Source organism: Malaclemys terrapin, chromosome 2 (genome assembly GCF_027887155.1).
Source record: "Malaclemys terrapin pileata isolate rMalTer1 chromosome 2, rMalTer1.hap1, whole genome shotgun sequence".
Lineage (NCBI taxonomy): Eukaryota > Metazoa > Chordata > Testudines > Emydidae > Malaclemys > Malaclemys terrapin.
Window position 1 is genome coordinate 7,355,074 of NC_071506.1, and position 23,253 is coordinate 7,378,326.

The following is a 23,253-nucleotide window of genomic DNA, read 5'->3' on the forward strand; positions in this document are numbered from 1 at the left end:
ACTGAGGAGATTTCAACTTCAAGACCCCTTATACGAAATGGAAAGGGAGGTGGATATTTTTTGCTGTTTTTAAAATTAAATAGGCTGCTAGTGTTTTTAAATGATGATGAAGAACAAGCTTTGTTGTCATGTGCGCTGTTTGCCTGGACTGCTCAAGGCCTGAATGCTTGTGTAGGAGGAACTCTTTGAGTTGGCTTCTTAAATACCTTCCTGCAGTTTCACATCTGATACTCCTTGATGAAACATAGGAGCCAGCGGCGCCATTATGGCCGGCCGGGGGGCAGGGGGCGATGAGGGTCATGTGCCGCCCCTGCGTCGGCGCCCTCCTCGCCCATGGGTCCCTCCCCTTTTTTTCCAGTGGCCCCATGGCCCCCCCACTTTTCCGGCGGTGCCCCCCCTGGCCCTGCATCCCGTTTTTTTACTGGCACCTCTGATAGGAGCCTTGTCTTATAACAGGCTTAATCAAAAGTGATACAGGCTACAAAAGTGAGATCTTAGAATATCAGAGTTGGAAGGTCATCTAGTCCACCCCCCTGCTCAAAGCAGGACCAATCCCCAATTTTTGCCCCAGATCCCTAAATGGCCCCCTCAAGGATTGAACTCACAACCCTGGGTTTAGTAGGCCGATGCTCAAACCACTGAGCTATCCCTCCCTTGGAAGAGTGTTGCCATTTTCATAATGTAATAAAAATACTGTAATGATAAATAACGATTAATAAATAGTGTGTAATAAGCATGTCATAAAAACAAATGTTATATTTCCAAGATCACTACTTTTATAATATATGCTGAGGTAAGGGAGAAAATCTCTGGAAATATTCATTTTTAGGAGGGGGTTCATGAGACTTGACATTTTAGTGAAAGGGGTTCACGGGTTGTTCAAGTTTGGGAACCACTGCTCTAGTTGTATGTCCTATTCTCCCTTGGGGGCAGTGGCATTGTTTCAGAAGAAAATGTGTGTGAGGGGTCAGCATATAGAACCATCTCTGTCCCAAACAGCATCATGAATGAGAGAAAAAAAAAGGCAACTATTGTTTTCCTAATGACCAGGCCCAAAGGTGGGGGTGGAAGACATAATGTTGCATAGTGACTGATGAAAAGTCGGGGGGGGGGGGGACGACAAACCAAGATAAGGAGGGCAGGGGTGGGGGAGAACTGCTCCTGCTCCCCGTGGCAAACACCCTGCCTAGGGAGTAGAGTGAATGGGTCAGTGGAAAGGGGGAAATCTGAGCTTTGTGCAGCAGCGTGCACTGGCAGAGGTGGAGTTCTGAGGGATTGCTCCAGATGACACGCAGTCGCACTGAAATGCACATATGTGGCTAGCCAGTGCACACGGATTTCAGGGCTGCTATGTCCGTAACCTGCCCTGGCAGAGGAAAGGGGAATTTCTTTGGAAGGGTGGGGGAGCTGGTGCATCTCACATGCTTCCTAAGATGCATCGTGAGGAGATTTCTGAGGCAGATGTTGTTGCTGACTTTACACAGGGTGGGTGGGAAGAGTGTTCAGTAGGAGGATGGGGGAGGGAAAGAAAGGAAGGTGGAGTGGGGGGGCTGCGTGGAGAGGAAAGGCATGAAATGACAGCCCCGCCTTCTCTTAAGGGCACTGAGTGACCAATCCCCCTCGAATGATCATCTCTGACTCCCACTTACCCCCCATAGCCCTAAACACAAGGATAAGATCTCTGGCGGCTTCTCCCTAGCCTTTAAAAGCCAGTTGATGAAATATCAGTGAGCGGGAGTGTGGGAGAGCAGAAATTTGGCAGCCGTCCTGCTTCTTCTGCTAGAACATTGTATTATATTATTGTGGTCCTGACGTAGACTGGATTTCAGAGACGTTTCTTGCTATCCCCCTGCTGCTAACCTATTCATTTGTCTTGCTAACAATTGCATAGAGAAGAGGTGCGAGGGTGTGCTTGTGCAAAAACAACCGTGTAGTACTCTCCTGCCTTCTAAACTGGGTCAGAGAGGCGTATTCCGTTCCAGGCTCAGCATTCCCATTACAGAGAGAGGGTCAGAAAATAACCAAAGCAGTTTCCAATAGCATTTGAACGGAGGCTGTCAGGTAAAAAGCAGGAGGCTTTACACAGTTCCACCAGTGTAAATCTGGAGTGACTCCACTGAACCCAAGTTACACCGGTGTAGGACAGATGCCAGTTCAGAATCACATCTGGTATATTTTAAACTGCAAACAATTCCCCCTCCCCTCCCCAAAATGTAAATTTCCTTTCATTTGTTTCCCGAAAGCCTTAAATTGGCTTGATTTTCAAAGGTACTGAGTACACAGAGCTCCAATTAACTTCAGTGGGAATTGGGGGTGCTGAGCACCTCTCCAAATCAGGCCACGGGATCTTTGGAACAGAGAGAATTTTTAATACATAATTTGCCTTTCACCATCTGCACTGTTTGTTGTTTGCAAGTCACTCAGCTTGGACGATGACGCCAGTCTTCAGTGTCTTGTCAGTTTAACTTCCTAGTTCTCATCAGTATCACATTGTTGCAGTGTTTGGATTGCAGATACTGCAGGGGGGGGTATTTAAAAATCTGTGGTACCCTGTTCTTATTTTGTGGGAGGGAGAGGTAGTGTATGTGTGTGAGCAAAATATGTTCTGTTAAGATGAGATATTGAGGATCAGATTCTGATCTTAGTTACTATAGGGTGGTGTGAATTGTAAATTCAGAATAACTCCATTGATTTAAATGGTGATACTCTGAATTTGCATCTCTGTAGCTTAGTTTACAGGTTGACCCATAGAGGGATTGGGTCTCTCTTGGATTAGGGTTGACAGATGCAATATGTACCTTTGTGAAACATTGCCCCATTATGGTCTTAATTGACAAAGTGCCCTTGTTCAGAGGAAATATAGAACCAATTTGATCTGGTCTTTAAAAAGTGTGTGTGTGTGTGTGTGTGTGTGTGTGTGTGTGTGTGTGTGTGTGTGTGTGTGTGTGTGTGTGTGTGTGTGTGTGTAAAAGAGTAGAGGTGGAAGGTTCACTGCCCTAAACAAATACCAATTGGAAAAACTACATGCCCACTGTAGCTTCAGCTGAATGTAGTAAACTTTTTGATTTTTTTGTTCTAAACTGTGGAGCAGACTCGTTTTGCATTGTTCAAGTGCTACCTCATAGATTGGTAGTTCCTTGGTCACGTCTTCTCTTCTGCTTTTGCAACACCAAATGCATTCTTGGTGCTTAACAAGAAAAAATAATAAATAATAAAAGAAGTTCCACTCCACCTGCTGTTGCCTCTGTAGAAGAGGGAAGTGGGGAGAGGGACTGATGGAGTGCTCAGTGAATACTGGACTGCTTCCTTGGTGTTTGTATGAAGTATTGTTATAGCTGTGTTGGTCCCAGGATATTAGAGAGACAAGGTGGGTGAGATACAGAAGCTGGTCCAGTAAAAGATAGTACCTCACTCATCTTGGCTCCTGGGGATTTGCTCAAACTGGGTTATTCTGAAAACCAGGAGCCTCTGGGGAGAAATAAAATGAGGAGGTTTGGCAGATCTGTGAGATGGAAACTAAGCTCAAGTTAGGGAATCCTAATACAACTGGCCTGATCTGTACTAAGTGGAAATGAATCCCACAAACATCTTTATTACACCTAGGTGATAAAAGAGGTTAGAGCCAGTTTACTCATTGCTGATAGTCAGTGTTATCAAAGACAAAGAGAATTCAACATCTGAACTTTACCGATCCCAATGAGAGGCGCAGTTTAGGTAGTGGCTTTTAAATTACTCTCCCACTTCATATACATGTTTATTCCTAACTCACATGGTCACACGTGGGAGGGCTGTGCTGTTAGGGGTGCTTTTGTAGATAAAATGCAAATCCAAGGTCCTGACCAGTTATGGTCATTAAAAGTCCTAGGACATTTTGCATGAGAGTTAGTCCCAGTGTTCAGGCCAATTTCTACTTCGGTTAATTCTTGCAGTCAAATTAAATCCCTCATCCTACCTCTCCCCGCCATGAAGTTCAGTTGAATACAACATTCATTTTTGCTTTCTGTTCTAAACTGCAGTTTAGTGTTGCTGTATCATGCTCCACTCAAGAGGTGGCTGCATTATGGTAATGGCTAAAGTGATCCATCTGTGTATTTGTAGAGGGCAGGGGCTGCGAAGCGCCATTTGAAATGTGTGTGGGCCATAGATTTGCCTCCCACTCCTGAAACTCGTCTTCCCCGTCATGCATTCCCCTCCCAACAGCAGCCTGCCCCCTGGCCCATGACAACCTACACCCACCCGCTCCAAATCTGAGCGAGTGGCATTGTGACCTGGCATGCGGGATTGTAGTGTCACTCAGATTGGCCCAACTGCCCCTCTGACATGATGGAGGTGTGGACAGGCCAAATATGAGTGAATGGCATTGTGACCTGGCACATGGGATCGCAGTGCCACTTAGGTTTGGCCCAGCCAAAAAGAGGTCAGGCCATGGTCTGGGTGCTCCCTCACCCCCGGCTCCACAGTCTATGGTAGACAGACAGTGATGATAACCTTCTATTAAAAATTCTAGTATGTCCCTGTGTCACGCTCTCTGGAGTGGCTCACCACAGTGAGTGCCTGTCTCAGGGCAGACTGTCAGAAAACAAGGGCATACAGCCCAGACCGATGGTATGTTCTATAATTAGATCTCACCAAGCCAGTAACTCCTAGATCACTATACCAGTCTCACCAGGGAGTCACAGGTTTCAGACAGTCCCCGTAGACTCCCCAGTCTGTCTTGCCACCCAGACAAACTGAACTTTGCGATTAAAGGTTACTTAAACCTAAACTCACACCACATCAGGTTTGTCCGAGTCCCAAGAGACCAATCACTTACCCCAGATCAACTGATACTCCAGATCTTACACCAAAGACAATGCTGGCTGCCAATTCTAGAGTAAACTAACTATAGATTTATTAGTTAAGAAAAAAGAATGAGAGTTATTGACAGGTTCAAGCAGGTAAAATAATAACAGGTAAATCACAGTTTGTAACTCTAAATGGTGGTAGTAATGTAACACACTGCCAGTTTCCCTAAAGTCTTTCAGGGCTACTCAGAATAATTCTGGGGATCTCCGTCTTCTCATTCAGTTATTTTGCCCTGTTAGAATCCAAACAGTCCAGAGATGATGGACCATTTTTTGTACCCATATTTATAGCTCCTTTACACAGAAAGCAAGCTGGCAGTGTCTTTACCCACCTGGGTTTTTCCTTTCATGACAGAGAAAGGGGAATGCATTTTGAATCTTTGACCTTCGATCATTACACACAATGACCACTTGCTTTGAAGCTAGCACTCTTCTTCAAGACTTCATTCCTGTTTGATGGTGTGATGAGGTTCGACTCACCACCGCGGCGCCTCCTGCTGGCCATCCTGGGAATTAGCTCGGGGTTGCCAGTGCACCCTCCTCAGGTGGTGTCTCGCCTGTCGTCACTCCTGTCTCCGTGTCCAGGACCCGTGTCACTCCCCGGACTGCATCATCCTTTTCTGGACACAGTCCTCTGGCTGTGCTCCACTCGGTTCTTTCCCTCCTTCCAGGGGACCGACAGTCCTCAATCCAACCCCTTGCCTCAGTGGCACTCTGCAGTCTGAAGTTCTAGCCACTCGTCTCAGTGGCAAACTGCAGTCCACGTACTGGCCACTTCCCTCAGTGGCCAGTGGGAGAAAGGGGTGGGAGGGGAAGCCCAGGCCCACCCACTACTCCGGGTCCCGACCCAGGGACCCTATAGCTGGCAGCCACTTACTGCCCCTCCTCCAACTCCACCGTCTCCTTCCCTGGGCCACTTCCCCACAGCCCCAGCACCTCCTGTGTCCTTGTATCAGGGCCTCAGTTTGGCAGCCGTCAGCCTGGAGCTTTCTCATACGCTGCTGACCCTGCCCAGCACTGCTCTGTCCATGGTGTTCCAGCCCTCTAAGCAGCCAGTCCTCCTTCCTCGACCTTCAGGGAGTGACTGCCCCCTCCTCTGCTCAGCAGCACCTTCTTATATGGGCCAGCCTGGCCCTGATAAGCTCCTCCAATAAACCTCGCCCTAATTGGCTGGCACTACAAGCCTTTTCCTTATTGGCTGCCTCCCGCGAGGCCTCCCCAGGGTGGCTTTAACTCCTTACATACCAGTGAGGGGCAGCCGCCCCATCACAGATGTGTTATTTATTTACAGGACTATACACAATGTAAATGTTTGCTATTGCATTATACAGGAACAGGCAAATGAGAACAATATAAGTAACAACCCATTCATTTTCATGAAGTTTAAACACCCAATACACTCTTCTACAGTCTATGCTAATAGCAAGTGAAGTGGCCTGTGGCCCTGGACTGACCTAGTCTGCCAGCGTCACACCCTGCTCCTTATAAATATTGGAAAAGACTTCTGGGAAGAGGAGCTTACTGAAGGAAAACTCCATTTCTCTGTCCATTCCTTTTTTATTGGCCTGTTGGCTGACCATTTCTAGCCAGGTGGCCTCTGTCACCTTAGCAGCTGCCGTCCTAAACATGTTTCAGAGCAGTAGCCGTGTTAGTCTGTATTATCATCCTAAACGTGTTTTTCTTTGAATCTGTTGCAAGGACTTGCGATGCTGTACCCTTGTAAAGTACCTTTGTTTATGATTCTGACTGACAGCATAGTCTGCTAAAATGCCAGTTGTCAGCTTGCTTTGCTGTGGCATCGCCTTCTCCACTCTGTGTGAGTGTGTCTCTGTAGCTTTTGCTGATTTATATGCACAAAATTTCAATCCATTTCTCCTGCACCATCCTTTTGTGACACCTGGAGAATGAAACACCCTATATGCAACTTTCAAAGAAACCACCAGAGCTACTAGGCAGGCCAGATTGAATTACTCAACTTATCTGGCCAAGATACGTGGCTCAAATCCTTCTGTTACAGAAAGCGTTGTCAGATCTGGGATGATCACACAGTGGTTGGGAACTTGGTTTCATACCCTGTCAAAAAACCCACACCTTCAGCAGTGCAGCACTCCGTAACTTCAAGTCTAGAATTGTCATAGGGACAAGAGTGTCCCCTTCTGGAGTCAAAACAACACTTCCCTGCATGCAACACAGGTTTTTCTTGGAGATATCCCATCCACATACAGTCCTGTCTTACTCCTACTTACCATGTGGGTGCTGACATAATCACAGTACATGGTGGGTACAACTGCAGACTCTTGCCTCCTCTGCAGTCTTGCATTTGCTAGAAAAACCAGTGAAGTGTATTTTATTGGCTGCCAGCTTTCGGAGTTCTGAGGAGAGCTCTCCCATCTCCCACACTGTTGTTCATCTCAATCTGACTGTCACCGCTATCGAGGCATACTTGCTTGTCACACAGTCATTATCTTTCCCATTCGCTTGTGACTCATCATAACACTGGAAGCCCTCCAACGCAGTGCTGGGGAAGGTAATCTCATGAATGATGTATTTTATCTGCTGGGGTCACACACTTTTCACTCATTTTTATGACTAACCTTTTATCCAATACACTTTTTGGTTATCAAGATGATACTTTAAGATTTTGTTGAAGACATTCATAATTTAGAGACAGGAAAAAAAAATACCCAGCAACATTGGTGATTCTCATTGGAATTCATCTTGCCTTGTAACAAAAGATTTAAGAATTTCTTTCTTTCTGTTTGGTGGGCTGATTCCTCTATGATATCACTTCCTGTTTATCACATGGGGCAATGCCAAAATAAGGAAACAAATCATTTTTTCGTGTTGCCGTTAGTAATGTAGATTATTAAAAGGGCATTTTAAAGGCATTCCAATGATGAGTGCATCAATGAAACCTAGATATTAATTAATAAATGCCTTTTAAAATAAGAACAACAACAACAATGTTTCTTAATTTATGTTGCCAATAAATGTTTAGATTATTAAAGCTTAAACACACAATCACTTGCCACCATTTTTGGTGCCTGTTTACATTTTGCATTTCCTTTAGTTTGGACTATGACTGTAGGTTGGTCAGTTTCATGTACGTTTTTTCTGCATTGCTGCTGTGCTATAATATTTGGGTTGCAGACACTTCTGGGACTATTTTGGTGCAAACTATAAAACCTGTTTTTTAGTGAAGTTAAATATATACAATCATGAAAATATGGTGGGGAACATTTTAAATCTCCCTTTTTCCACTGCCTAAGCTACTTGAATGTTCCTATAAAAGGCAGGTTGAAACCACCCTAATGCATCTTTCTGTTAGTTCTTTACAGCACAAAGAATGAAACGTGGATTAGGCATTCCGTGTTGCGAGGGTGGGTGATGGGAGTAGATATGGACATTTTGTAAGTGAAATGTGCATTTTCCATTTGGCTGATTTATTTCAGTCAAAAAATGAATTGTCTTAAAACTCTCCTAATCCACTCCGAGTAAAAATGATTCAAATCGTTTGTGTTTTAAAACCTCGTAAACTGTGTCTTGGTAATAAATCAGAATTATGCAAAACCTTTAATATTTTCCTCCTCGTTGGTTTAAAAAGTAGGAACATTCTTAATTATAAAACTACCCAGCTGAAACCAAAATTCCATGTTACCAAAATTAGAAGTTGCTTAATTCCTACCACAATACTGCTAGGGCTACTTATTTTTCAGAACACTCATTATGGGAATCTACAGTAGGAGCAGAGAGGTTATTTTACCTCTGTATTTGGCACTGGTGCAACCACTGCTGGAATCCTGTGTCCAGTTCAGGTGTCCACAATTCAAGAAGGATGTTGATAAATTGGAGAGGGGTCCAAGAAAAGTCATGGGAATGATTAAAGGATTAGAAACACGCCTTATCATGATAAACTCAAGAAGCTCGATCTATTTAGCTTAAAGTGAAGGGTAAGGGGTGACTTGATTATAGTCTGGAAGTAGCTACATGGGGAACAAATATTTAATAATGGGCTCTTCAGTCTAGCAGAGAAAGGTATAAAACAATCCAATGGCTGAAAGTTGAAGCTAGAGAAATTCAGACCAGAAATAAGACACACATTTTTAACAGTGGGAGTAATTAACCATTGGACCAATTTACCAAGGGTTGTGGTGGATTCTTCATTATGGAGAATTTTAAAATCATGATTGGCTGTTTTTCTAAATAATATGCACTAGGAATTATTTTGGAGAAGTTTCATGGCCTGTGTTGTACAGGAGGTCAGACTAGATCATCACAATGTTTCTTTCTCGCCTTGGAATCTATGAATCTATATCTTCTTTCCTTCAGAGCTCAGTGCAAGATTCCTTTTGGGTAATATTCCTCTAGGAGCCTAGTTGTAGACAAGATGCTCCTTGAAATGAGCAGTATAGTCTAACTACCCTACCCATGTATAAATCTGAAGAGAACTCAGAGCATGGTCCATCTACTGAATAATGTTACATTAGATGCAATGATAATGGTTCCCTAGAACACACATAAAATTATCCATTTTATTGTGTGGTACATTGAGGTGCCAAGAGGTAAAGTGATTTGTGGAAGGGCACATATGGGGTCATTGGCAGAGAACAGAGGTGTCTTCATTCCTAGCCTTCTGCTCCAACCATTACTCCCCACCGATGAGGTGAGAGGGGGGTGGTATAAACTTGCACTACGTCCCTGGCAGTATCCATGCCCTTCTAAACGTTAAGGACAAACTGTAGAAAGACAGAAATGGCACGATTATCGAATTAGTCATGCACCTAGCGCAGGTTGCTGTGCTCTTCTTGAACAGCAGTTTATTAGCACGTATGCTAAAGAAGGAAACAAAAGAGAATAAAAACAAGTTAATTAAAAATAACACAAGGCAGGTCTGATTGAACCTTGATTACAATCTGAAAATGTATTTATATTAATGTTTCCTTTTTTTATTCATAAGCCATTTCTTGTTGGTATGCAGAACTGTGTTCCTAAAGCTCGGTTCTGATTTGTTTACATGTGCTGAATTTCAAGGCAAGCTTTTTGACGTGGGGAACGCTGAGTCATTTTGAAATTGGATTGGACAAAGCACCCAAGGACATTCTTTATTTTGACCAGAGAGTGGCCTTGATACCCTAAAAAGTCTTCTCCATCTCTAAGCTGTGATTTGAGTTCCGTACAAGTGGATGACATCCTAAAAACCACCCGCCCCACACACTTCATTCATGGGAAATGTTGCTCCCTTCCTGGGTTGTATCCTATACCATAAGGGCATGTTATCTATATTATAAGGTTCCGGGAATGTCAGTGTGTGTCACTGTGAAGCCTATTATGTCTATGGTGTCAGTGGAAAGCAATTGAAGAAGCTACAAGCATGGTTGTGGGCATGGACGGCGGGTATAAGAGGCTCCCCAAACGGGGTAAGAAATGTGGGCTGCGGCGCACCTCCCTTTGGAGGCACACTGGCCTGCCACCTGTGGAGCGCCACCGCCAGACGCTCCCGAGAAGTGGGGGAGCCACCGGCGTCCGGAGCATGGCCCCACCTGCGCTCCTGCTCAGTCTCTTCCCCCATGGCCCTACCCCCTTCCGCTCTTCCCCCTGAGGCCCCACCCTCGCTCCGTCTCTCCCCGCCCCCTTGCCCGTGGTTCTCTGGGGGGCGGGGGACAAAGAGGTGCAAGCGTTGGGCACGGGTCCTCAGGGGAGGTGGCAGAGGGCAGTGAGCCACTAGCGGGGGAGCCTTAGGGGAAGAGGTGGAGTGGGGGGTGAGGCCTCAGGGCAGAGTGGGGAAGAGACCAAGTGGTGGTGGGGCCTTGGGGTGGAGCAGGAGGCGGGGCCATGGCCTGTGTGCCGGAGCCCGCCCCTTCCAGTGAGCTTCCGGTGCTTGCGCCTAGCCTCCCACATGCCAAGAGTCCTAGACCATTGTGGTAGCAGAAGAAACTCAACCAATCAGTACTCTTACTCTGCAACTAATTTGCATGCAGCAGTTTCATTGGTTGTATGCAGGAGACCGCACAGACTGTAGATTACTTGGTCCCAGGGCCATACCTTTGTGTCCACCTGCCACCCACACAAATCTCCCAAGACAACCCACCTCGACACAAATGAACACAACCACCTACACCACAACACAATCAGCAATAACCCCAAACACACACAGCCCCTCACCGCAGCACACACTCCTCTTTTGCCAACTGCCCAAACCCCCACAACTCTCCCAGCACAACATAAACCACACACACAAATCAATTAGCCACCCACGTAGCAACAGAACTAGCACACACAATAACCCCAAATGTCACTCTGAAGCCTAGAATGTCTGTTGTGTTGGTGTAAAGTACAAACATGGCTGAGAGTTCTTTTTGTTTAGAATATCTCCCAGTTCTTCTTCAAATGCTTGCTCTCTAGGTTGGATATTAAGAAACACTATTTCACTAGGAGGGTGGTGAAGGACTGGAATGGGTTACCTAGGGAGGTGGTGGAATCTCCATCCTTAGAGGTTTTTAAGGCCCGGTTTGACAAAGCCCTGGCTGGGATGATTTAGTTGGTGTTGGTCCTGCTTTGAGCAGGGGGGTGGACTAGATGATCTCCTGAGGTCTCTTCCAACCCTGATATTCTATGATTCTATGATTCATGTCGATTCCATTCTAGGTGTGTGCACGCCCACGTACGCAGTCGTTGGAGAGTTTTCCTGTAGTGATATCCATAGGGCAGGCTGTGGCGCCCCCTTCAGTGCTGCACTCATGTGTCAGTATATCAGGTGCTGCCGGCACTGAGCCTTCTCAGTTCCTTCTTGCCGCCTGTGGTGGTTAGTTGGAGCGCCTTTCCTTGCATAGCAAAGGCTAGTGGTTTCATTTCTTCTGACTTCGAGCCTTACAGCCTTGTAAATAGTTGTTTATCGTAGTTAGTGTTAAGTAGTTGTTAAGTGTAGTTAGGAGTTAGAAGTTAGAGTCCCAGAGGGGACTTTGCCCCAGGCGGGGCATGCCCGGGTCTCTGGGGTTTAAGCCCTGCGTGCACTGAAACAGGCCCATGCCTGTAAGTGACCCCCACAGCAGCTGCCTCAAGTGCCTGGGGGAATCACATGTGAAGGACAAGTGTAGTATTTGTAAAAAATTTCAACCCAGGACTCAGAAAGAGCAGGATATTAGTTTGCGTGGTCTCCTCATGGAGCCTGGCTTTCATCTGGCTTCTGAGCAGTCCCACCAAGACTCTCCTAGTACCTCGGCGTCAGTGCGCAGCACACACCCGGGATTGGGCTCCGCCCAGCACTGCTCACCAGCGCCCAGAAAGAAAACAAAGAAGCACTGCTCCCCGTCACCAAACAAGAAAGGCCATGGGGCATCGGGCAAAGGACCCAGTTCGGGCCACCCAGCCACTCTGGAGCCATGTGGACATGCCTCCCTGGTCAGGGCCCTTAGCTCCTTAAAGGATCCACCACCAACTCCCGGGAGTGGTAGGGGACCCAAACTTCTGGTGGCATCGACGCCTTTCCAAGATCCCCCAGTGCTGAGAGAGCAGAGGCCTCCGCCATGCCACAGGAAGCGTGTAAAGGCTCCCCAGGAAGGCAAGCCATCCGCTAAGACCCCCTCAGGGGGAAGTGGAGTGCCGCCGATCCCCCAAAACAAGGCGGCGCTCTCCAGCTCCGCGTCACCGATCTCCGGCGTCGCGGCCCAGATCCTCTAGTGCTCACCCTCGGTCACTAACACCGTGATCATGGTCCATGCCATCTCAACGCGGATCGCCTAGGGGGAGGCACTGGTTTCCATTCTACTGGCACCGTTTGCCCTCCCGCCAATCATCCTCTTGGCTCAGATCCTGGTTGCCTGCTCCATGGGAGCACTCCCCGTTGCGGTTCCGGTCCCCCCCCGGCCCCCGCCCTCTTGATAGTGGCACCGATCCTCCCACTCCAAACTCCGGACTCCGGCGGTGATGCTCAGCAGGCAGACATAGGCGTCAACGGCCCCACTGTAGTCACCGGAAGGGGATTACTCCGGCACGGAAGGGCAGTTCAGCCCCTCGCCATGACCCCACCGGCACAATTGGGCACCTGAGGCCGCATCGACTTCTACAGTGCTGCCTTGGCAGCATGTCCAGTGGCCAGCGCAGTGGCTTTATTGGAGTGCATTGGGCATGCTGGTGATGACGATTCCCACTTTGCAGCGCTCATCTGCTGCCACGTTGGAGCAATAGCTGGCGGCACCGGGCTTAGAGCATGAGACCCACTCAGAGGTCAGGGTAGAGGAGACAGTGCCCACCCTGAACTCCCCTCCCCCATGGGGGATGATGCCCCGGAGCCTCCCCGGCGGTACAGTTGTTGTCCTCATCCCCGGACAAGGCAGTCGTGGGACCCTTGAGGGCCAGTCCACCGGACGATTTTAAAGAACACCAGGCCCTGCTTCAATGGGTGGCCCAGAACTTGGGCTTAGCAATGGGAGGAGATGGTCGAGCAGGCGGACACCTTGTTCAATGTCCTCTCAGCCTCTACCCTGGCCCGTGTTGCATTAACAGTGCATGACGGGGTCCTGAAAATTGCCAAGGCCCTCTGGCAAACTCCATCATCGATCCCTCCCACCTCCGAAAGGGCTGAAAAGAAGTACTTCATCCCAAAGGGTATGAGTACCTTTATACCCACCTGCCTCCAGGCTCGCTGGTTTTCTCAACGAAACACTAGTTCAACTCCCAAAAAATAAAGAGGCCAAAAGACTGGATCTTTCTGGGAGAAGGATTTATTCGACAGCCAGCCTGCAATTCCGGGTGGTGAACCATCAGGCTCTCTCGGGTAGGTACAATTTTAATGTTTGAGGAGTCCCTTCCTCAGGGTCCGGCCCAGGAATTTGTCACCCTGGTGGAGTAGGGCTCTGCGGCAGCTAGGTGCTCTCTCCAGATAGCATGGGACCCGGTGGACTCGGCGACTAGGGTGGTCGCTTCGGTGGTGGTCTTGAGGCGCAGTTCCTGGCTTCAGCCCGCCGGCTTGTCCCAAGAGATGTGGACCTCTACCCAGGACCTTCCGTTCGATGGGAATGGACTCTTTTCGGGGCAGACGGATGCGAGACTGCATGCGTTGAAGGACACTTGGCCCTCCCTTCGCTCGCTGGGCAAGCATATGCTGCAGTCTGCACGGATGCAATTCCGGCCGCTCCCGCTGCTAGGGCCTTGGCAGCCTCATCAGGGGTCTGCAAGGAGAAGGGATAGACACGAGCATTCTTCATCGCCGCCCTTCCTCCTCCTGCTCACCCGTGCAGCCCGGCCCGGCAAAGCATCCCGGGGGCCAGAAGTGCTCATTTTGAAGGTACACTCGAGAGCGACGGTTTGCAATTCTCCAGATCCACCTTGTTCTTTCCTCGACCATCTTCGGCTCTGCCATTCGGCCTGGTTGCGGGTCACCTGGGATTGCTGGATGTTGGACATAGTATCTTGGGGCTATACCCTGCAATTTTGGTCACCCATCACTCCCACCCCCCATTCACCCCGTCCCTCTTCAGGGACCCTTCTCATGAGCAATTCCTTGTTCAAGAGGTTGAGACCTCCTGCACCTGGGGGCGGGGGAGGAGGTCCCTCGGGACATGAAGGGAAAAGGGCTCTATTCCCATTACTTCCTAATCCGAAAGCAAAAGGGGGCCTCAGACTCATTCTGAGCGCGCGCGCACCTAGAATGGAATGGACGTGAGCAACACATCTCAAAGAACAACAGTTACGAAAGGTCGGTAACCGTTTGTTTTCAATCATTATTGGGATTCGTGGTCTATTACTGGCCAATTTTTACGTTCTCAGCCACTTTCAGCTCTTTTACACACATGACTTTAAAATTACACGCATGCAACAACACTGCCTTTCAGCCGCTACTGGGTGTTTAAGCTTTTAATCCAAATCTGCTCTGGTAGTTTGTTGTATTCAAAGGCTGGCTAAAAGAATAATATTCTGGGGAAAAATCCTTGCATTGATGCATCTTGTTTATTACATCTATAATCTATGTATTCCTTTCTTCTTCTTTTCTTCTTTGTACTATGGTAGCATCTAGGAGCCCCAGTCAAGTATTAGGTCCCAATTGTGCTATGCACTGCGTTAACACAGAACAAAGAGATGCTCCTGTCTGCAACAGTTTACAATCTAAGTAACACTTTGTGTGCAGTAATTATAATGAAAGTGATGCAGGGCAAACACAATTTTTGTTGACTTTTTTTCAAGGCAGGATGAAGTAATAACGAGACCATTCCTGACAGGCCTTTGTCTCCGTCATTAGAGGTTTTTGAGAACGGGTTAGACTAGGGGTGGGCAAACTACGGCCCATGGACTGAATCAGGCCCGCAAGCCATTTTAAGCCGGCCTGCAAGCTCCCGCCGGGAGTGGGATCTGGGGCTTGTCCCACCAGGGTGCTGGGTCGGGGGCCCCGCCATGCATATATCTCCAACACTTTGTAACAGTAGACTCTGAAAAGATTAGATATCATTTTACCCTACCTTTCTGCCTTCTTTACTGTACTATCTGAACGCCTTAATACAGATGGCATTAACTAACCTTCTCGCGATCTAGTCTGATTTCCTCCTGCTTCCCAGAGACCACCATTCTTGTTCTCCCTACCATATGCTACTGCTTTTCCCCTCTCCATTTTGCAGAGCCATAGGCCAACTTCCTGGGGCCTCATGAGTTTGATCCTATACAGCAGGGGCGGGCAAACTTTTTGGCTTGAGGGCCACATCGGGGTTCTGAAACTGTATGGTGGGGTGGGTAGGGAAGGCTGTGCCTCCCCAAACAGCCTGGCCCCTGCCCCCTATCTTCCCCCTCCCACTTCCCACCCTCTGACTGCCCCCCTCAGAATCCCCGACCCATCCAACCCCCCCGGCAGCTAGATCCAATGGCAATGACTCTGGAATGGAACTCAAGTCACTTAGTTTCTGTTCTCAGCCTTGTTTGACCTCACACTAGTCACTTCACCAGTATCTCTTTCGACTCTCCGTCTTGTCTGTTTAGATGGTAAGCTCTTTGGGGCAGGACCTGTCTCTCACTACGTGTCTGAAGAGTGTTAGCACAATGGGGCACTGATCTCATTTGGGTCCCGTACGTGTTATTGTCATACAAATAAACAATTGGAAATACTTGAAAAAGAACCCCTCCCACCATTTTGGTGTGATCAATCAAAACTAGGACTTACATTTCACCATCTGCAGCAAAGTGAACCATTAAGCACTCACTATTTCCAGGGCTTTACAAATGCTTCGGATCACATTTTCAGGGGACTGTGTTTCCATAAAATTGCACGCAAACACACTTTGCTCACTCATATTGGGTAGCTGGGTGCCAAAACACCTGGTTCATATACACAGATGTGGTTTCATGTGTAGTTTTGTGGGGAAACGTTCTGAGGCATGTTTGAAACTATGGAACAAAGATCACAAGCACTCATGTTGGCTGCTGCTACTTTAGAAAGTTGAGAAAATGGAAATAATTGAATTGATGTTCTCCAAATGCGAGAAGCAAAAGCGGAAGCAATAGAGGTTTTGGTTTTTTTTTCTTGATGCCTTCTAAGGGGATGATGCAAACAAGTGAATGGAAAAGGAAAAAAAAATGGAAACTAAAGTGGAGGAGAATTGATTTGCACATGTGTTTCTGCAACACTTGTACCAAAAACTCCATGCTGCCTTCAATATATCAGCTATAATTACAGTTCACCTTTCCTCACTCCTGGCACTGAACTGTATTAGCTTCAGGGCATGCAAAATATTTACTGCATATTGGCAACCCCATATTTCATCTAGGCGAATCGTAATATTTTAACACTAAGCTTTATGAAGTCTGAAACACATAATTTTTATTGGCCACAACTGTCTTTCATGTTCTTCCCCCCCTCCGCCTTCCTTTTTTTATGGCATCAGTAAGTAGCTTAGCTGTGGAATCTCCACTTCACTTGGCAATGTGGATGTGTTCTTTTTAAATTGCTTTTTTCAATAGAGAGCTTGTACTTGTTACTCTCGCTGTTGCATTCCTCCTGAACAGTCCCAGGGTGAGAATCGCTTCTCCATGTGTGGCAACTCTAAACTGCACCAGAGGTTTAAAGCTAAAATAGCAGCACCCCCAAAATAAATAATGAAATAGCCGTTGTGTTACAGTAGGAGATGTGGGGCTGCAGATGGGGCCAGGAAATATCAGCCTCTTTAACAGATCAGCACTTCACGATACAGTGTACTCCTTATTAAATTTGTGGCAGCTTTCTAGCTGATGTTAAAGATGTTTTGTTCAGAGGTGGTTCCCTTTCTCCATTGTATATCTCAGGGTTCAGCATGTGTGTCTTGTTAGTCCTATTATAACTATGTTTCTGGCCCCATTATCACAGTGTCTGAGCATCTTACAGTCTTTAATATATTTATCCTCATAACTCGCCCCTGTGAGGCAGGGCAGTGCTATTATCCTCATTTTACAGATTGAAAAGTGACTTGTTAAAGGTCACACAGGGAGTATGTAGCAGAGCAGGGAATTGAAGCCAGGTCTCCCAAGTCAGCACCCTAACCACTGGGCCATCCTTATGCTCTTCCTCTGGTCTTAATTTTCAGAACATTGCGTCGATCAATAAGGTATCTGCGAAAGTGTTTCTTCCCTCTTGCATTTCATGAGCTCCAATATGCAGGCATGCGTTGCTCCCACATCTGGTGGAATCATCCTAAATCCTGCTTTCTGGGCGATTCAGCATTTAAATCAGTGGTGGGCAAACTGTTTGGCCTGAGGTCCGCATCGGGTTTCGTAAATTGTATGGAGGGCCGGTTACGGGAGGGGGTCGTGGCCCGGCCCCCACCTCCTATCTGCCCCCCCGGACTCCTGCTCCATCCAACCCCCTCGTTCCCTGACGGCCCCTCTGGGACCCCTGCCCCATCCACACACCCCTGCTCCCTGTCCCCTGCCACCCCCGGACCCCCGCCGCCCCATCCAACCCCTCGTCTCATTCCTGATGGCCCCCCCGGGATCCCTGCCCCATCCAACCACCCCTTCTCCCTGTCCCCTGACCACGCCCGGAACCTCCCCCGGACTGCCCCCTGCCGCCCCATCCAACCCCCTTCCTTCTTGACTGCCACCCGGGACCCCTGCCCCCATTCAACCCCCTGTTTCCCCACCACCACCATCCACACCCCTGCCCCCTGACCACCACTCCAAACTCCCCTACCCTCTATCCAAACCTCCCGCTCCCTGCCCCCTTACCGTGCTGCCTGGAGCACTGGTGGCTGGAGCCGGGCCACGCCGCCACCGCACAGCACAGAGCACTGGGTCAGGCTGGGCTCTGCAGCTGCGCTGCCCCAGGAGCTCACAGCCCCGCCGCCCAGAGCATTGCGCCGGCAGCGGGGCGAACTGAGGCTGCGGGGGAGGGGGGACAGCAAGGGAGGGGCCAGGGGCTAGCCTCCTGGGCCAGGAGCTCAGGGGCCAGGCAGGACAGTCCCACAGGCCAGATGTGGCCTGAGGGCCATAGTTTGCCCACCCCGTAAACTCCTGCTGGTTGAATTTACTCCTGCAGGACAGTCCCTCTACAGAAGCCCATGAACCACTCCGGTCCAGGCTGTTTGGGGAATTTAATGGAATACTAACTGTGTTTCAGTGAGTGCTGTTCTAGCTGAGGGTCTGTCGGCGTTTTCACGTTGGGGACTAGGCTGTCTTTTACCAGTCACGCCTGTCTGAGTACATCTCGGTTTACTTGGGTCCTGATTCAGTAACGAACTTAATCATGTACCTAACTATAAGCACACGAGTAACCCTGTTCAGGAACCTTCCTGAATCAGGGACTGCATTGTAATGTCACCCACAGTTCTGATGCCCTCAGCAAAGAACTAAAGGGCTAATAATGCACTATTAAAATATTTGCCATTGACTTAATGGGAACTGGATCAGGCTGTGAATGAGCTAAATTTCTGGGGAGAGAGTTACGCATGACCTGATTACTTCTGCTCAGTAATTCCTGGCTTTTGCAAGTCAGAATGAAAATATGATGGAAAAGTTGAGGGGATTGACTTAGGAGGAAGGAATTTAAAAAAATGAACCATGTACTTCTTAGTCAAATGCCAGCTAAAGTAAATCACAGGGATGCCTGTTCAAACTTGCTCCTGCCCCTCCTTCCCTGCTACTGAGGCTGTGAGGACATTGATGGGATAGGGATATTCATATAAATTTAAAGGTGGGAAATGGGAAAACTCTGGTTCATACCAGCTAGTGCCACCTTCTGCTCAGGGACAGATATGGGACGTTCTTTAGTAACTGGGTGATAACAGAGGGGATTCAGGCAGACCAGTAAGCGAGGGGGAGGTCACCAGGGACTACAACACCGTTGATTGCTGCCAGCTGGCTATCTGCTTGCTGCATTTGGGGGCAGGCACATGGCATCGGGAGCAGAAAGAAGATGAAAGTCCCACCTGGGGAGACTGGGATGGAGAATCTGTTGGGGTCAGGAGATGGGGAAGGGCTTGCACGGGGAGGTCAGTGTTTTATTTTTTGGGGGGGAAGCGTGAAATGAGTGGTTCAACATCACATTTGGCCTTCATCCACCCTACCTCTTAGGGGTGCGGGTGTGAGCCCATGTATGTATACACAAAGAGGCCTGTTAATCTGTAATCCAGTTCTGCAAAGTGACGTTGTGAGGAAGGCCTTGTATTCATTTCTCATTGGTTGCCTTTATCAAATACGCTCACTCGCTCTATAAAAAAAATTCCTTGCTAATTGCCACTCCTTCAAAGCTCCCATGTTCAGGGTCAAGCTGGATTCTTACTTTCTCGCACCTGCCTGACTTCTTGACAGGAACCTTGTGGTTTAGTTATGTTTATAAACTGCTTTGGTGATTAAGGACCTGATTTTTCAGTCTAGCCTCAACTAGTTGGATGGGTGCACATGGTTGTGTCATGTCTCAGATAAAATAATAAATACATCCGGGCGGGAGCCTAGTTTTACCACGTATTTGTACAGCACCTAGCACAATGGGGCCTTGATTCTAAAAGGGTCTTATACAAATATTTACATAATCCCAGTGTTGCATGTGCAACTCCCTGACATGTGGCTACAATCAGGGGATCGGAGCTGAGATTTTCAGAGCCACCATTGCAGTTGGATGTCCTATTCCCAGTCATTTGTATGGGAATGTGGGCATCCAAATGCCTTAGGCAGCTCGGAAACTATCAACCTACGTGCCTAAATGGAATCACTTGCCTCCAAAATAATTGTGGGTGAAAAACTACACTATAGTTGTTTGTGCCTGCAAATTGTGGCCACATGAAGAAAGGCAGCCCGTAAAAACCTGCCCCGGTAAATGCTCTGTCTCTGCACCATAGCCTGTTGATGTCAGTGGAAGGATTCCCCTTTACCTCAATGAGGTTGTATTTGGGCCTATATTGTTAGAACCCGTGTTTCACTTTCAACCCATTAACTTTCAGAGGTAACTGTGTTAGTTAAATATATACAACAACCACAACAAAGTATAGGGACAAAGCTGTGATAAATGTCCCTCTCTTTGGTGCATGCCGGTTCAGAGGCTCTGCTCTGATGTTAGTCTCTTGCTAAGCAAGGCATGGTGATACGCTGGCCAGATGTATTAATATGCGCTCTCCTCCTTGTCTTGTTGCAGCCACCCAGATCGATCCCAACGAACTCCAGGAATTGTTTCAGGAAACTTCAGCCAACATCTTCCGAATTAACTCCAATGGTGCGTATAATGAAAGGATTCCTAGTCAATTGTATGCGGTCCTGCTGATGACTTGTAAGCATGTATACAGCATTCAGCAAGCCCTGTTGTCAGGGAGCAGATATTAATGCATTTTTACTGCCGTGCCTCATGAGCTCCAGCACACGTACAATACACATTTCTTTATAAGATGTAAAAATATTCCCCCATATGTTGCATTAAATAGGCAGAGATATATTCCCCTCCTTGCCGAGACTGCATCCTTTTCTATTTTTAATTATGTCATCTGTTACAATAAGGAATTAGAAGGCAGAAAGGTGGAACAAGCTACACTGCTTCTCTGAAGTGTTGCAATGCTACAAAGTTCAGAGCCTGTCATATTAGCTTGCAAAACAGCTACTATTTCCTTTATTCTTCCTTCTGTATCAAATGGGAATGCTGTTCCTGGTAATTCCCCATGTGTCTGTTTAGGATACTGCTTCCTAAGGGCCCCGTAGGTCAGGGTGCTGAGTGCCTCTTGAGAGGTGCTCAGGACCTTCAACACTCCCTAAAGTTAATAGGAGGTGTGGTTGTAGCACCTTGTAAGATTCAGCTGTAAGACAGTGAATGACAGAAGGAGATTGCGACGTTCCCTTCTGGTGTTATCTGGACTGGTGATCTGCTAGGTCACTCCAATCCTTGACTCTGGGAGCCAGCCTTACCCTGCTCTGCTGTGAGAGCCCCCACACCTGGGCTGTTCACGCACAACATGTAAGCTGCTCCCAGCTACTTGCAAGTGAATGACACTAGCCAATATCTCCGGTCGCAGACACAGCCCTAGGAACCTCTGTCTTGCAGTGTCCAGTTATGCCCGCTGGACGCTGCAAGCTTAAATGAGTTCGTCAATTTAACAAAGAAATTGATATGTACCAGGCTTGTTATCCCAAGGGGAGCCTCTGACACATTGCAAACCAAACACACTGCTTCAGGTAGACTAAACAAACAGATTTATTAATTACAAAGATAGATTTAAGTGATTATAAATCAAAGCACAACAAGTCAGATTTGGTCAAATGATATAAAAGCACTTTCACTGTCCTTACAAACTTAAAAAGAACAGGAGTACTTGTGGCACCTTAGAGACTAACAAATTTATTAGAGCATAAGCTTTCGTGGACTACAGCCCACTTCTTCGGATGCATACAGAGTGGAATAAATATTGAGGAGATCTATATACACACATACAGAGAGCATAAACAGGTGGGAGTTGTCTTATCAACTCTGAGAGGCCAATTCAGTAAGAGAAAAAAAAACTTTTGAAGTGATAATCAAGCTAGCCCAGTACAGACAGTTTGATAAGAAGTGTGAGAGTACTTACAAGGGGAGATAGATTCAATGTTTGTAATGGCTCAGCCATTCCCAGTCCTTATTCAATCCTGAGTTGATTGTGTCTAGTTTGCATATCAATTCCAGCTCAGCAGTCTCTCATTGGAGTCTGTTTTTGAAGTTTTTCTGTTGTAATATAGCCACCCGCAGGTCTGTCATTGAATGACCAGACAGGTTAAAGTGTTCTCCCACTGGACCACTTTAACCTGTCTGGTCATTCAATGACAGACCTGCGGGTGGCTATATTACAACAGAAAAACTTCAAAAACAGACTCCAACGAGAGACTGCTGAGCTGGAATTGATATGCAAACTAGACACAATCAACTCAGGATTGAATAAGGACTGGGAATGGCTGAGCCATTACAAACATTGAATCTATCTCCCCTTGTAAGTACTCTCACACTTCTTATCAAACTGTCTGTACTGGGCTAGCTTGATTATCACTTCAAAAGTTTTTTTTCTCTTACTGAATTGGCCTCTCAGAGTTGGTAAGACAACTCCCACCTGTTTATGCTCTCTGTATGTGTATATATATCTCCTCAATATTTATTCCACTCTGTATGCATCCGAAGAAGTGGGCTGTAGTCCACGAAAGCTTATGCTCTAATAAATTTGTTAGTCTCTAAGGTGCCACAAGTACTCCTGTTCTTTTTACGGATACAGACTAACACGGCTGCAACTCTGAAACCTTACAAACTTAGATGCTTCTCACCAGCCTGGTTGCCCTTCAGCCACGCTCCCCCCTTTGATCAGCGCTTCAGTCGCTTGGTGCTGATGGTGTCTGTAGATGGAGGTGGAAGAGAGGGAGCGAGCATGGCAAAATGTCATGATCCCTTTTATCATGTCCTTTCTTTCCTCTTGGCTTTGCCGCCCTGCCACCCTCCCCTGAGTCACGTGAGCATTACCTCATCACAGTCCCAAACTGCCCAAAGGAAGGGGGTGACTCCATCCAGGGTCTAACAGATTCTTTTATTGCTGCCTAAGCCAGTGTCCATTGTTTTTGTGAGGCTGGGCTGGGTTTGTCCCATCCATGCCCTGACGAGGTGTTAACTACCCCTCTGTTCTTGGAGAGTTTTTGCATGGTCTTGCTTCAAGCCATGAGGATAGATTTTCAGCCTCATAACTGTATACATGAAATTATAACCTATACCGGGGTCGGCAGCCTTTCAGAAGTGGTGTGCCGAGTCTTCATTTATTCACTCTAATTTAAAGTTTCGCGTGCCAGTAATACATTTTAATGTTCTTAGAAGGTCTCTTTCTATAAGTCTGTAACATAGAACTAATCTATTATTGTATGTAAAGTAAATAAGGTTTTTAAAATGTTTAAGAAGCTTAATTAAATTAAAATGCAGAGCCCCCCGGTCTGGTGGCCAGGATCCGGGCAGTGTGAGTGCCACTGAAAATCA

General features: G+C 47.3%; 1 protein-coding gene across 5 annotated transcripts in view; it reads left to right on the forward strand.

Annotated features, from left to right (window-relative positions):
• LOC128831951 (t-SNARE domain-containing protein 1-like) overlaps nt 1-23,253 on the forward strand; it is a 699,719-nt gene that overhangs the window by 263,536 nt on the left and 412,930 nt on the right. For all 5 annotated transcript variants that reach the window (XM_054018910.1, XM_054018909.1, XM_054018914.1 and 2 more), the window contains one exon: nt 20,425-20,502. In XM_054018910.1, the coding sequence (XP_053874885.1) occupies nt 20,425-20,502 (78 nt within the window). The remainder of the gene's footprint in view (nt 1-20,424; nt 20,503-23,253) is intronic.